We start from the raw sequence: 13191 nt of genomic DNA on the forward strand, positions 1-13191 counted from the left end.
GAGAAGCGATTACATTACATGCAATTTTGGAGATACAAGAGAAGCACTTATATGTCTTCGGATAGTGTGAAAAGAATCTGTCCCAACCACATAAGTAGTTACCTAATGCTGGCATAGTACACTTAGATAACGCCACCATACAGTGGAGAAGCGTAATACAATAAAATATATATAAATATATATAAATAACCGCCGCAGCAGACTCCGCTGTGCTTCCTGGTTGAACGCGGGGGGGCTCTGCTCGGTTCCGCGCTGCGCCGAAACTACGACTCGTCCAACATGGCTGGCCAGGAAGATCCAGTGCAACGGGAGATTCACCAGGATTGGGCGAATCGAGAGTATATCGAAGTCATTACGAGCAGCATTAAAAAAATCGCCGACTTTCTTAACTCATTCGGTAAGCTTTTCACGCCCAGTTGGAAGGGCGCGATTTGTTTTGCGTACAGTGTTACCTCGTCCAGAGAGCTAACCTAGCTCGAGCTAGCTAGCGTTAGCTAGTTCTGCTTCTGCTAGCATTGCTGCTGATGCTTTCAATGGCCACTCCCAGTTAGCAGTTAGCTTTATCGTTAGCCGCGAGCTTGTTATTGTTTCCTCCGGGAAGGATTTCTGTTTGGTTTCCTCACGTTTAGCTCGTCGGGTGTTAGTTGCGGGTAAAAGATTCAAAACATTGCAAGATAAGACTTAAGTTACTAGATGAAAGGGGTTGAGACAGCTCGGTTGTCTCATCTGCTGTCAGTCACATTCAAGCTAGCTACCAGCAGCATCATAACCCCCTGGAATTAAACGATGATCTTTGTTGTCATATTTTGTCGTTTGTATTTTATATTTGTGTACTACCATAAGCGACGAGCTGTACTTAAAAAAAATCGTGACCGATTATCGTTAACGTTGTATGTCTTTTCACAATGTGTCCTCCTCAGATATGTCGTGTCGATCCCGCTTGGCCACCCTCAATGAGAAGCTGACGGCTTTGGAGAGGAGGATTGAATATATCGAGGCGAGAGTAAGTAAACTGCTTTGTAATGTGTGCAACCCAAAGTCCTTTCTCTGTTTGAATATTTCAAAAAGACATACCATTGCATAATTACTTGTCTCGGTTGCAGGTGACGAAAGGAGAGACCTTGACCTAGAAATCATTATGGAAATTCATAGTATCCCAGAGTTACCTGTCCACCCCCCCTGCCTAATTTTTGGAAAACGTCTGATGGAATTCCACCCTCCTTTTTATGGGACCATGTGGACCATTTTTATATTTTATGGAGTTTTGTGTTGTTTTGCCTCATGACAATTTTGTATAGAACATATGGGCCTGCCTTGGGTGTTGACTCAAGAATCATCAATGTGGGAAAAACAAAAAAAAATAAGCTCAAAGAATTAGTTTGAAAAGAAAATGGAGCTCAATTACGGACCAGTATCAACGCAACTTTTGAACATCTGTGTTGTATGCATTGTCATTACCACCTTTATAGATTTGTGAAAGGGGAACATCCTTGTGTGCCAAGTTGAACAATTAATTGTGTAGTCATCTTTATTGAGGACATGCTTGTAACGTGAACTGTTTGGTAATGTTCCACGATTTAATAACTGTAATAAATACTGAACAATGATCTTGTTGTAAGTTGTACTTTACTGTAGTTACTCACATTTACTGACTTGGTATGTTATTAATATAAAATAGTTTAATGGTCAGTAGCTCTCAGACTAGAAAGGTTAACCGGAAGATACATATATTGACATTTTGAGGTTCAACAAGGACAAATTGAAACAATCATGCATAGTACACATTACACTAATGTACATATGAGAGCTGGTCAACAAAGTAAGATATTTGATGTATCATTGTTATTATATACACAGTATTGTGGGACACCACATGTGAGTCCAATACACAGGTGTTAATGCCAAGAGTTAAAATTGGAATTCAAATATATTATGAAACCTTAGTATTGCTACATAGGTTTTATAGCTTAATGCAATTGAATGCAGTATTTTAATAACTACATTATTACAAAATAGTTTACTGTAGATATAACTATGTAAAGATAATCTAGATAATAAAGTTGCACTGCCAAACTGTTAAGTGGTTGGACGTGTTTTTGTGAAGTGTACTTTCAGGCACCACACGAAAACACAAACACCGATCTTTAATGAGAAAGCGCGTCTCCTTCTTTAACATCGGCAGACAGGTTATAACGTTGGCTATAACAAGTTGTGAACTCGAGTTCATTTCCTATAATGTCAATACCTATCATAACTAACGTTCATTGTCAGGACCTGTTGGGGGCGTACTGTATCAGAATAAAGTTGAGTCTACGAGGCAAATACGGTGCAATATGCTCTCACTTCCCACAATGCACCGGGTTATACACCAATGCATCTTGGGACAAAGAAGGCACCGACGTAGTGCTGAGAAGAGTCCTTGAACGTGAGATGAATTATCTTCCCCACGGTTATTCAAATACTATTTTGAAAGCCTACTTGTGGGTATTAACATTTTAAACAAAAAACATAGGTGAGTAATTGTAGATTCATACTGGAAACGGAAACAACGCACGTCTTCCTCTCGCTGAAGCTATGTCTACTTGTTAACACTAGGCCGGATCCATGTTATGGTTTAGCTAACGCTACGAGTAGTTAGCCGTGTGCATCGTAGCCCGGCCAACGGAGGTTTGACTGTTGTGGGAATGTTCACTGTTGTTAAACAATTGAAACACCGCCGTGTTGCATTTGTATTTTCCAGAGCCGTCACTCGGGTGTGTGTGCGCAGTCGGGAGAAATGGAAGCTGATAAAAGGTGAGTAAGTGTTAGCTACTCGTTAGCTTCGCCATGGTGGGCCTGCCTTAATAAAATGGCAGCGTTCGTTTTATTTTTTGCTAATCGGATGGTAACCTAACGTTAAATACCATCTGCAACTCCTGCCGTCGAGTTTTACATTGGAGCTGCGAAAGCTGATAACTGTTCACGTTTGACCTCGTTATACGTTTGTGGATGTGTAACCACACCATTCCACCGTAGCAACATTCAACGTCCACGTAACATCGTAATAACGGACCATAATGCATGCGGAATCATGTGTTCGCATTGGGCCTAAAAATGCCAAAGTTGTGGAGTAATGTAGAAAATAATTGCACTATTGTTACCCTTTAATTTCAATGGCGTATTGAATCTTGATTAGTAACTACCTAAATTATTTTAATACAAGAAAATTATAATGTATATCTACATAATAGAGCTCGACCATATGCTCTCCAAATTGAGAGAAGGTTGCGTGTCATGGCTGTATATTGGCACAAACACTATCGTAAACCGCTAACTTGTTTTGTGGTTATTTTGTTGCACACTTGCATAGTGTCTGTCTTCCTGCATCATGTCTGGTCAATTGAAAAATTAGTTCAGGAAAATCAATTTGTATATCCATTCTGCAATTGTTTGAAGCAATTTACCGCAATACCAAAACCGCTGTTTACGGTTTTCAAATTTGAAATGTGAAAAAGTTCAGGTAAAATTACTTCAACAACTGAATGTGTGTTGAACAATTGTAGTTTAAATCTTTGACCATACTAGACATCGGCCCTACAACAGAGGAAATACACAGCATCGTGCTTATTGATTTGTGTACTGTTAACCAAGGAATTATGTTGTGAGGTTGCTGATACAATAATTGAGTCATATATTAATGATTTTCTGTGCAATTGCAGACTTGTTGAACAGATTTTCTGCTTTGCCTTTCCACATCTCCCTGAACAGGATTAGTCGAACAGAACGTAGCGGCAGATATGGTTCTGACCAATCACGTGATGAACCAGACTGGCGCGAGAGAAGAGAGAGGGACCGGGAGCGAGATAACAACATGCGGCGCTGGGGCGAAGAGAGACGCAGTGATCGCTTTGAAGGAGATCGTCGAGGCTCACGAGACAGTCCAGAGGTATTTTCTTCATTCTAATATCATTGAGTTACAATGGAAGCATTATATCATATAAGTATTGTTGGATGATATACAAAATTAACTGATACACTGATCCATTTTGTTTTTCTAAGCAAAGAGAAAGAAAACGACGTAATAGTGATAGGTCAGAAGATGGTTATCACTCCGATGGAGACTACCCAGAGCAGGATTATAGAAGGGAGCCTGGGGACGAGAAGAAAAGCAAGACCATCATGCTCTGGGGTCTGTCTCCTAATGTCACCGAAGACAATGTAAGTCCTTAGTTTTCTTCTGCCATTATTGAATATTGTTATGGTTGTTAAAATCTTTCCCCATAAAATTTGCAAAGTGTAATGCCTCAATAAAGGGGGATGGAATCTAATAGTAACGCACCATTTGCACATTGTTCAGATTTGTTTTGCCATAGACCAACTGGAAGGGCCGCAGCCAGTGGATGTCAGACTGATGAAAAAGAAAACAGGTGAGAACTAGATGGATGACGGAACTCTACCTCCCACCCAGTCGTTGACCATAGGGCCAATCTGCTTCCATTCAGACCTATTTTCCCATAGCAGCTAGGAGAGGCTATTATCAATTTGGATTTTAGACAAATCATTTCAGTTCAATGGGGATCTATTTAAGGTAAGTAAGAGCAGCAATAACCAGTTGAACAGAAATTCATTTGGCAGACACACTTTGTTATAGAGTGTGTTTCAAAAAGTGGTATTCAGCGAGAATTCTTGCTATGGAAAAACTCCTATGAAGTGGCCTATTGTGTACCAAACAGGGCCTGGGTCGTGAAGCAGTTTGTGGAAGACTTTGAATAATATGCCCATGGACTCTTAACTAACACGCCTCCCGTCTATATTTGAATGCTGTCTCTAGGTATAAGCCGTGGTTTCGCCTTCGTGGACTTTTATCACTTGCAAGATGCTACCCGATGGATGGAGACCAATCAGGTTGCTTCACAATCGCCAAGTCTAGTTTTAATCTTGGGGATATGGAAAAATAACTCAAGGCAACCATAGTGCATTGTCTAAGTAGTATGGAAGCCGAAAAAACTCAACGGATGTATGCCACAGAGCAAAATATTTGATTTCTAAATTAGTAGAGATGATGTTATACATAATTATCAACTTAATGTTGTAAGAGATTTATCTTTCAGTTAACTAATGGCAGTAGCATCTGCTGCTTCTTCAATGATACTTCAGAGTTGAAAATTGTTTTTAAGCCTATTCCTCACTAAAGGATGATTTTTTTTTTTTTGTTCTTCCTTTTTGTTTCTCCTTTCTTTTGAAGCAGTCAACATGCCTGTTAGGGCCACACTGTACACTTTGCTCCAGCTCAGCCTGGGCACTCGGGTCCCAAACACTTAAAACTTTCTATACATCATGCTCACATATACATCGTGTGCCTGTCTTGTCTTTAACACAAAGGCTGTCTGTTGGGGGTCCCTCTCCCCTCCTCCTCCTTCCAACACTGCTTGCTCCTTTGAGGTTGGTACTTGCCAGGAATGTTTGAGTGACTTTTGTCCTCCTCTTTCAGAAACGTCTGACCATCCAAGGCAAAAGCGTGGACATGCACTACAGTCATCCCAGAAACAAGTATGAAGACTGGCTCTGCAACACTGTAAGTTAATGATGTGTCTTGGTTTCATGGCCGCCGTGTCCCAAAATGCTACCACAGAACACGTTTCACACACACAGACCTAAGAAGTAAATATTTTCGGCCCACGAGTTACAACTGTTGCAGTCAGCTTATTTTGTAGTGCGTCTACATTTGAATAAGCGGTAAAGGTTAGGTTATGTCCCAGGTAAGTATGGCATAGCTTGCCTGTTTTCTGAGGCAGCACTGTTCAGGGCTTTAGTAGGTGTATAATAAAAATGATGTGAACGGTTACTTGCAGTGTGGCCTGTACAATTTCCGGAGGAGGCTGAAGTGCTTCAGGTGTGGAGCAGCCAAAGCCGGTAAGTAGTTAAATCAACCAAAGGCCGCTGACTGCAGACATCCAAGCAGCCTGAGTTTGTCTTTTGGTGATGTGGAGGCCCCAAAAACCAAATGATATGGATTCATTAGTGTTGTCACTGTCAGATGGCGGTAAAGTGCATTGACTGGAAATGGTATGCATTTCTTTCCCTGCTGCCTGGCAATAATGCAACATGAAGATAAAACACCATACACAATGAAGTTTACAAAAAAGGCTCATATTTTAAACACCCAACTCGTTTTAGCACAGTGACCCAATTAGACAATTATCACCCAATATCCCACTTTCAATTATTTGGATTACACAGTTCTGAATGTTATGTTAATGCACGTCTTACTTCTCTGTCGTTTTCAACAGACAGTGAAAGCAGCAGTAATACTGGAGGCTCCGACGGTCAATCCAGCGGCGATTTCTATGGCGACAGTAAGGAATTATGTTATCCTGCGCAGTTTTGAACAAAAAATGTCCCTTTTCCATGGTGTTGGTTATTAATCAGAGACTTTTGACCTGCACAGCAATCATCTTGAGAAACGTTGCTTCTCTGGCCACCGTGGAAGCAATCCTGGAAATCCTGTCACCATACGCTAATCTTTCATCTAACAACATCCGCCTCATCAAGGACAAGCAGACTGGCCAGAACAGAGGCTTTGCCTTTGTACAGCTGTCCTCCCCTCTGGTAAGATGTTCTTTTAATATGTAAAAAAAAGAACCGTCTCATTTTACTTTTAGTCAGCGTCATCATTTCCTGGTAACACAACCAAGTACTTATCAAGGATCTGGCATCTGGTACCCATCGGGTTTCTCCTTGATGAATCACTTCAAATTGGAAATCCTCCCTTTCACAGGAGGCCTCTCAGCTGCTAACCATCTTACAAGGACTGCAGCCGCCTCTAAAACTGGATGGAAAAACCATTGGGGTGGATTATGCCAAGAGTGCTAGAAAGTCAGTATTGGAGTGCCTGAACATATTTATCTGGCATATTGACTGACACAGCAAAACCCTAAATTAACATTGGGAATCAACTTTTTTTTCCTGTGGCCTGTAAAAGGGATCTTCTACTGCCTGATGGGAATCGTGTCAGTGCCTTCTCTGTGGCCAGCACAGCCATTGCAGCGGCCCAGTGGTCTTCAAGTCAGGTCGGTCAATAATCTGCTTAACATCCTGTTTATGCTCGCTCATTGTCAATGTACGTCATACTGACTGTCTCACCATTCTTTTAGCCACAGCAGAGCTCGGATGGAATGTCAGAGTACAGCTACCTGCAAGAAGGCTATACGCCAATGTCCCAGGTCAGTAGAAAAAATACAGCCAACGTTGTCGCTCATCAACTGAAGGAGCAGAGCCATTCTCTATCGTTCAGTTTGTTGGCTTTAAGGATGCATTCGATAAATACTTGTGTAAATTTAGTTTCACGGAATAACTTACGCTGGCAAGTATCTAGAACCGCTTCTGGGGCGGAAATTGACTTGACACGGTGAGGTGTTTTTGTACAAAGTTCCAGAATTGTATTCATCTAACCCTTCTTTTCAATAGGACTACCATACATACTATCAGCAGGCAGCGGTAGCCAGCACCTCCCAGGGACAAGGGATATTAGGAGGTATGTAATGCTTTGAGCCCTACGGACATGTTCGACAGACATAGACTTTAAAACTAGTAATGTTTTCGATGATCCAACGTATTGTTATTATGGTCAACCTTCTTTCTCGCTCATGCGCGCACACGCACACTTGCCGTTTTTTTTTTTTTTTAAAGCAAGTGTTTGAAAACTTTTCACAGAGCTTTGTGTTTACAATTTCAGCTGCTCCGGGTGTGAAGCTTGTTCCAACTGCAGCCGGAGTAGTAATCGCACAAACTGCCCAAGTCTACCAACCCCATATTATTGCGCAGCCGGCTGTTCAGGTAAAATGCACATCTTTGTTAATTCTGTAACTATGTACAACTACTGTTCTATTGTGTAACTATGCTTTTGTAGTATTGACCCATTTCTAAATAACCATTGCAGGTATTGTCACTTGCTCAGCAGTTGGAAGCAAAAGCGCACACCGGGCACTTTTCAGGCCTTGGCGCTGCGTCTGTGCCCGTCGGCCTTGTAGCTGCTTCCACTTCTACGGCCGCCAGCACACTAACAGCCTCGGGACAGCCAGCTGACACCAGCACTGGTATGACCACACCAGATCCCCAACAACTGTCCTGTCATGGGGGGGCGGGGGCGTACGTACAGAGTGTCCTCCAGCTTGCCATTTCACATGACTTCAGTGTGGAAGTCTATTGAATATTAAGGCATGGGCCGCCTATTGATTCGTCAATGGTGCTGTAATAATAGAAACTTAAGATGTTGTTTTGATTGGATGGCTTTTTGTCAACGCTCTTCAGGTCTCTCCGGTAGATGTTGATAACTGTGTGTTTTTGTATTCAACAGTTCCTGACACGTCCACTTATCAGTATGACGAGTCCTCGGGCTTCTACTATGATCCTCAAACTGGCCTCTACTATGACCCAAACACTCACGTAAGTAGTGCACAGCCCCCCCCCCCTCTGTGTGGGAGTCACCGGTTTTCCCTGTCGTGTTGGTGAGAGTCACAGGAGTTCATGTTGTTTAATGTGCATTGCTGTTTATTACCTTCCAGTATTACTACAACTCTCAGACCCAGCAGTATCTGTACTGGGACAGTGAGAAGCAGACCTACGTGCCTGCCTCAACCGACGCAAATGCTATGCTAAAAGACAACATGGCCGCCGGAAAAAAGGAACCTAAAGAGGGAAAGGAGAAAAAAGAAAAGCCCAAAAGCAAGACTGCTCAGCAGGTATTGACTTTTTTAAATTGGACTGGACTAAACTGGATTGTTTTAAGGCTTTGTCTACTTCTAATCCAGTGTCGCTTTTCTGAATATTTTCTTAGTTCTGGCTCTCATGGACAAAACTGTTCTTATTCTTTCAGATTGCTAAAGACATGGAACGGTGGGCAAAAAGTCTCAACAAGCACAAAGAGAACTTCAAAGGTGGCTTTCAGACGATCAGTCAAGAGGAGCGGAAGGAGGCAGCAGCTGCTGACGCTGGCTTCATTCTGTTTGAAAAGAAGGTAAGCCAGCGGAATGATGTCTGACTACGTGTGGGAGCTATAGACTTAAATATTGAGCTAAATGGATTTACTGATTGTTTTTAAATTCTATTTCTTAGCAGGCAGGGAGCCTGGAGGGACTCATGCCAGAGGTGCCCAGAGGCCCCGAAGAGGAGCCTCCGACCAGCTCAGTCAACAGTTCCAAGGTGAGTGTTTTCTTCTTCCATGGCACAGTTGAAGCAAGTATTGTCAAAGCTGGTTTGGTTGCATTGTAAATACATCTACTTGAATACAAGAGTTGCTTTTTTTTATATTAACAACCTTAACGAAGTTGCCTTTGTCCACCTGTGGTGGGGTCAGTGTGGCCTCGTGGCGGCCTACAGTGGAGACAGTGACCCCGAGGAAGGGGCAGCGGACTGTGACGCTGGTGATGGAGGCCAGGACAAGCTGACAGACTGGACGAAGTTGGCCTGCTTGCTTTGTAGGAGACAGTTTCCCAATAAAGAGAGTCTAATTCGACATCAGCAGCTCTCTGACCTGCACAAGGTAAGATCGCACACAAAGATGAATTCTCAAGAAGTCCAATGTGTCAGTGAAGAAAACTGTGATTAACTGTCATTCATGTCGTCTTTCCCAAGAAAAACTTGGAGGTTTTCCACAGATCCAGATTGACCGAAGCAGAGCTGGAAGAGTTGGAGAGAAAAGAAACCGAGGTTAGTCTTCACATAGAACTAACCAGCTGCCGGTGAGTCAAATTGCTGCTCTTGTTATTGGGACTCTTTTTTGAATGATCAAATGTTGTTGTCCTGCTGGTGAATAGCTAAAATATAGAGACCGCGCGGCTGAGAGGAGAGAAAAATATGGCATCCCTGAACCTCCAGCCCCCAAAAAGAAGAAGTTTAACCAACCTACACCTGTCGTCATGTAAGGAACTTTTCTTGCTTGTTTTCGTTTTTTTTATTCCGAAACTTGAATTATATTTGTCTGTCGTTCCACAGCTCTGGTTCATGTCTTCTTTTTGTTGGAATATGTCAAGCATTAAGATGTTGCTTGTTTCTGTGCAGTAACTATGAGCAGCCCACTAAGGACGGTCTTAACAGTGACAACATCGGGAACAAGATGCTGCAGGCCATGGGGTGGAAGGAGGGGAAAGGTCTCGGCCGCAACCAGCAGGGGATCACCACACCGATCGAGGTATTCTAAACCGTTACTGGGATACCAGTTCCTCTCAGCATCAGTACTCAGTGGAGTTGTGACGCTTTGCGGTCTTCCTCTTCAGGCCCAGCTGAGAACTAAAGGAGCCGGACTTGGTACTAAAGGCACCAACTACACCCTCTCTGCCTCGGACACGTACAAAGACGCAGTCCGCAAAGCCATGTTCGCTCGCTTCACGGAGCTGGAGTGAGTCGCATCGGGGGATGAAGCGTCCGGAGGGACATTTGCTTCTTTTTGCGTCTGCAACAACAATGTGGGGTAAAAAAGTGAAATGTTGTGGAAGCAAAAGAGACGTTGCCTTTTGAGTACACCAAGACAAAGCGATCTGTAACGGAGGCATAGGATGGAGAGTAATATAATTTATAAATTGTACATAGAAAAAGTAACTTTACTTTCCCTTTTGCTTCCGTTTAAATGCCTTTTTTTTCTCTTTTTTTTGTCTCAGCATGTTAGACAAATGTACAGTTTTTACAAAAGTGTTCTTCTGTTTATACAGAAAATAAATGAAGTCAATTATGTTTGTCTGCATTCATACTTCATGGCAAAAATTACATGCAACAAATTCTGAAAGTATTGAGGAGGCATATTCCTTAAGGAATTTTAAAATAAGATAAAGACTGTCTATCTCTAAGGTTTGTAATTAGTTAAAAAAGCAAAAATAGGGAAATGAAATGGCCAACTGTAAAAAAAAAAAAAAAAAAAGTGTAGATGATGTTGGTCTATCAGGTAAAACTCTTTAATCTTTATATTTCTTACTTAACACACTCTTCATTTCTCTCAAATGGGGTAAATTACTTTGAATTAAACTGTCTACTGCAATGATTTATTTCAGTTAATGCAAAACATTATACTCGGTTACTTTCACACAGGGGAATATATTTCTAGCAAGTATTTATTTTAATGTTGATGAATATGGCTTACAGCTTTTTAGGTTCATTCATTCGCTGCATCTCAGAAAATTAGAATATTATATTTATTTGAATATTTGTCACACTTTAATAAAACCGGTTGGGGGGGGAAATTCTCACGGGTGTAGATTTATATATTTAAATATAAATAGATAAATATATCAAGGTACTTGTGAGCCTCTCCACTCTTCCTCTTTACCCAAAGCCTTGCTGCAGCATGCATTCAGTGGAACTAGTACAGTTGTTGTGAGTGTGTCCTTCCACCAGAGGAAGCCTGTTCATGGCATTCACCCGTCTCCGGTGTCCTCCACTCGCACACCAAATGGTTTTCAGCTCCTGGGATTCAGTTGTTGACCTTGCACTCTAATCTTTCTTTGAACGTGACACAGACGATATGTTTGCCCAGTGACACAAAGCTGGAAAGCCAGTTTCCACGCCGACCACGTTCCACTTGTCAGTCATTATGGATCGACCGTTTCTGCAGGTCTCCGCACCCTTTATGTCACGGTGAGAAATGTCCCGCCTCCTACAATCCCCGATAGCGCCAATCCAGTCACGGTGCTGGTGCTCTCTCTGTTCCACTGGAATAATGTATCTTTGGGTTATTGTGTTGAGGATTTCACATTTTCCCAACCCCCTTTGCAACCCTGTAATAACTTTAAAAAACTGTTGCTTCGTGGTTTCTTCTGATCAAAGAGTTCAAGGTCTTGGTGCATTGGTTTGTTAGTGGAAAGTGATGAAGATAAAACTAAACCATCCTATGAATGGAGAATGAACATCTGTCCCAGGTTAAACACAGCAGCACACAGGCTGAACTGATAAAGCGTTGCTTTTGCCTGTGCACCTTATTGCAATGATTTTGAAGAGCTGTTCAGTGTGCGAGTCTCTGTTCCGACCGTCTTACACAAACAGAGTGTGTTACACGATGGAACATAATACAATACATCCCTTGGGTTTTTTCTTGGGGATCTCGGTACCTCGTTGTTTGATACTTTCGCTACCCGGGGAGAAATGTTCTGAACCTCACACCTTCCTCTGTTATATAAATATATTGTAACAATACAGCCCAACTCCTGCAGTCCGAGGTGGAAACTATGCTTATATTCCCATACGGCTTTCTCACAAATATCAAACGGATCTGCAGCTTAAGCAATATGAGCCGTATCCCTCCCTCTGTGGGGGGCCTTACTAAGTCCAATAAACTTTGAGAACATTATTACCTTATTGTGGCGCGCCCTGTGCATACGTTGCCTCAGTCGCACGTCGGAGCGACGTTCATTTATGCCGTTCGGCGTGCGTTTTAAGCGTAGTCGTTTTCATCTGCATGCTGGCTGTCCAGCTGTTTTACCGTTGCTTGCATTAGTCTTATTATGCCCACTAATAGTTTTACTGTACGGCTCTAGTGTCAGAAACCTACGAGTGAATCATGCTCGCAGAAAGAAAACGTCTCAGTATGACGGCGTGTGGGAGCGTGCAGGCGTGGGGTCGTTGGGCGTTCACCCTCTCGTTTTGGGAGTTGGACCCACTACACTCTGTGTTTTTGGTTAATATTGAAAATTCGTACACTGATTTCGCCCCCAGGCCCCCAGAGGACCATGTGCACGGAGGTATAAACAAGGATTAGTGTAAACTGTGGACCACTGACGACCTCAAACCTCATCGAGCCTCTACGGGTCCCTGCAAGAGCCACTCAACCAGTCTAATGGATTTAGACACGTTTCTGTTTGGTGGCGTCTTGGTGAACCTGCCGGACACTTTTAAACAGACATTGTAGATGTGTGTACGTCATGATGTTTTACAATTGTCTTCCAGCAGGAGTTTTGTGCCGCTATTTGTCACGTGTTGTTTTAAAAACTATTTTCCACATTACTGGACAGTTTTGTTCTATTCCGACGTCTCTGCGAGCACAGTTCAGCTGCTGAACTCACATGTGCCATATTTCATGAGCATCTTCGTCATTATTCGTTAGGGACTAGGAGTTTGCTGCGCAAATATGCAATTAACGTCAATTAGTGCGTTGGTTTTGTTACGTGGGACTTGTCCGCCGGAGGCAACGGGTGACCTCCTCACCTCCGTGTGAAGTGTTCAGGCAGC

The 13191-nt window shown here is 42.6% G+C and overlaps 2 protein-coding genes across 4 annotated transcripts; both read left to right on the forward strand.

Annotated features, from left to right (window-relative positions):
* Positions 1–165: 165 nt before the first annotated feature.
* Positions 166–1607, forward strand: brk1 (BRICK1 subunit of SCAR/WAVE actin nucleating complex). Its single transcript, XM_040204545.2, has 3 exons — positions 166–397; positions 921–1003; positions 1104–1607. The coding sequence occupies exons 1-3, from the start codon at positions 280–282 to the stop codon at positions 1128–1130; spliced, it is 228 nt and encodes a 75-aa protein (XP_040060479.1). The 5' UTR covers positions 166–279; the 3' UTR covers positions 1131–1607.
* Positions 1608–2319: 712 nt separating this feature from the next.
* rbm5 (RNA binding motif protein 5) lies at positions 2320–10707 on the forward strand. Of its 3 annotated transcripts, none has more exons than XM_040204478.2 (25): positions 2320–2512; positions 2741–2793; positions 3748–3925; positions 4039–4197; positions 4337–4406; positions 4811–4884; positions 5471–5554; positions 5832–5892; positions 6270–6335; positions 6428–6588; positions 6758–6855; positions 6962–7049; positions 7134–7202; positions 7447–7513; positions 7715–7815; positions 7919–8075; positions 8336–8424; positions 8544–8720; positions 8855–8995; positions 9094–9180; positions 9335–9520; positions 9613–9687; positions 9795–9898; positions 10039–10168; positions 10254–10707. In XM_040204478.2, the coding sequence occupies exons 2-25, from the start codon at positions 2777–2779 to the stop codon at positions 10377–10379; spliced, it is 2565 nt and encodes an 854-aa protein (XP_040060412.2). In that variant the 5' UTR covers positions 2320–2512; positions 2741–2776; the 3' UTR covers positions 10380–10707. The 3 variants fall into 3 exon arrangements, with proteins under 3 accessions (XP_040060412.2, XP_040060414.2, XP_040060413.2); XM_040204480.2 differs by having other exon boundaries at positions 9097–9180; XM_040204479.2 differs by having other exon boundaries at positions 2349–2425.
* Positions 10708–13191: the final 2484 nt, after the last annotated feature.

This window comes from Gasterosteus aculeatus, chromosome 17 (assembly GCF_964276395.1).
Source record: "Gasterosteus aculeatus chromosome 17, fGasAcu3.hap1.1, whole genome shotgun sequence".
NCBI classification, from domain to species: domain Eukaryota; kingdom Metazoa; phylum Chordata; class Actinopteri; order Perciformes; family Gasterosteidae; genus Gasterosteus; species Gasterosteus aculeatus.

Bases quoted from the DNA above. Each gene is read 5' to 3' on its own strand.
- rbm5 (XM_040204478.2), top strand. The intron at 4,198-4,336 runs GTAAGTCCTTAG...CACATTGTTCAG, and splicing joins CTAATGTCACCGAAGACAAT to ATTTGTTTTGCCATAGACCA. The intron at 9,181-9,334 runs GTGAGTGTTTTC...TGGTGGGGTCAG, and splicing joins GCTCAGTCAACAGTTCCAAG to TGTGGCCTCGTGGCGGCCTA.
- brk1 (XM_040204545.2), top strand. From the start codon at position 280: ATGGCTGGCCAGGAAGATCCAGTGCAACGGGAGATTCACCAGGATTGG. The intron at 398-920 runs GTAAGCTTTTCA...TGTCCTCCTCAG, and splicing joins CGACTTTCTTAACTCATTCG to ATATGTCGTGTCGATCCCGC. The intron at 1,004-1,103 runs GTAAGTAAACTG...TCTCGGTTGCAG, and splicing joins TTGAATATATCGAGGCGAGA to GTGACGAAAGGAGAGACCTT.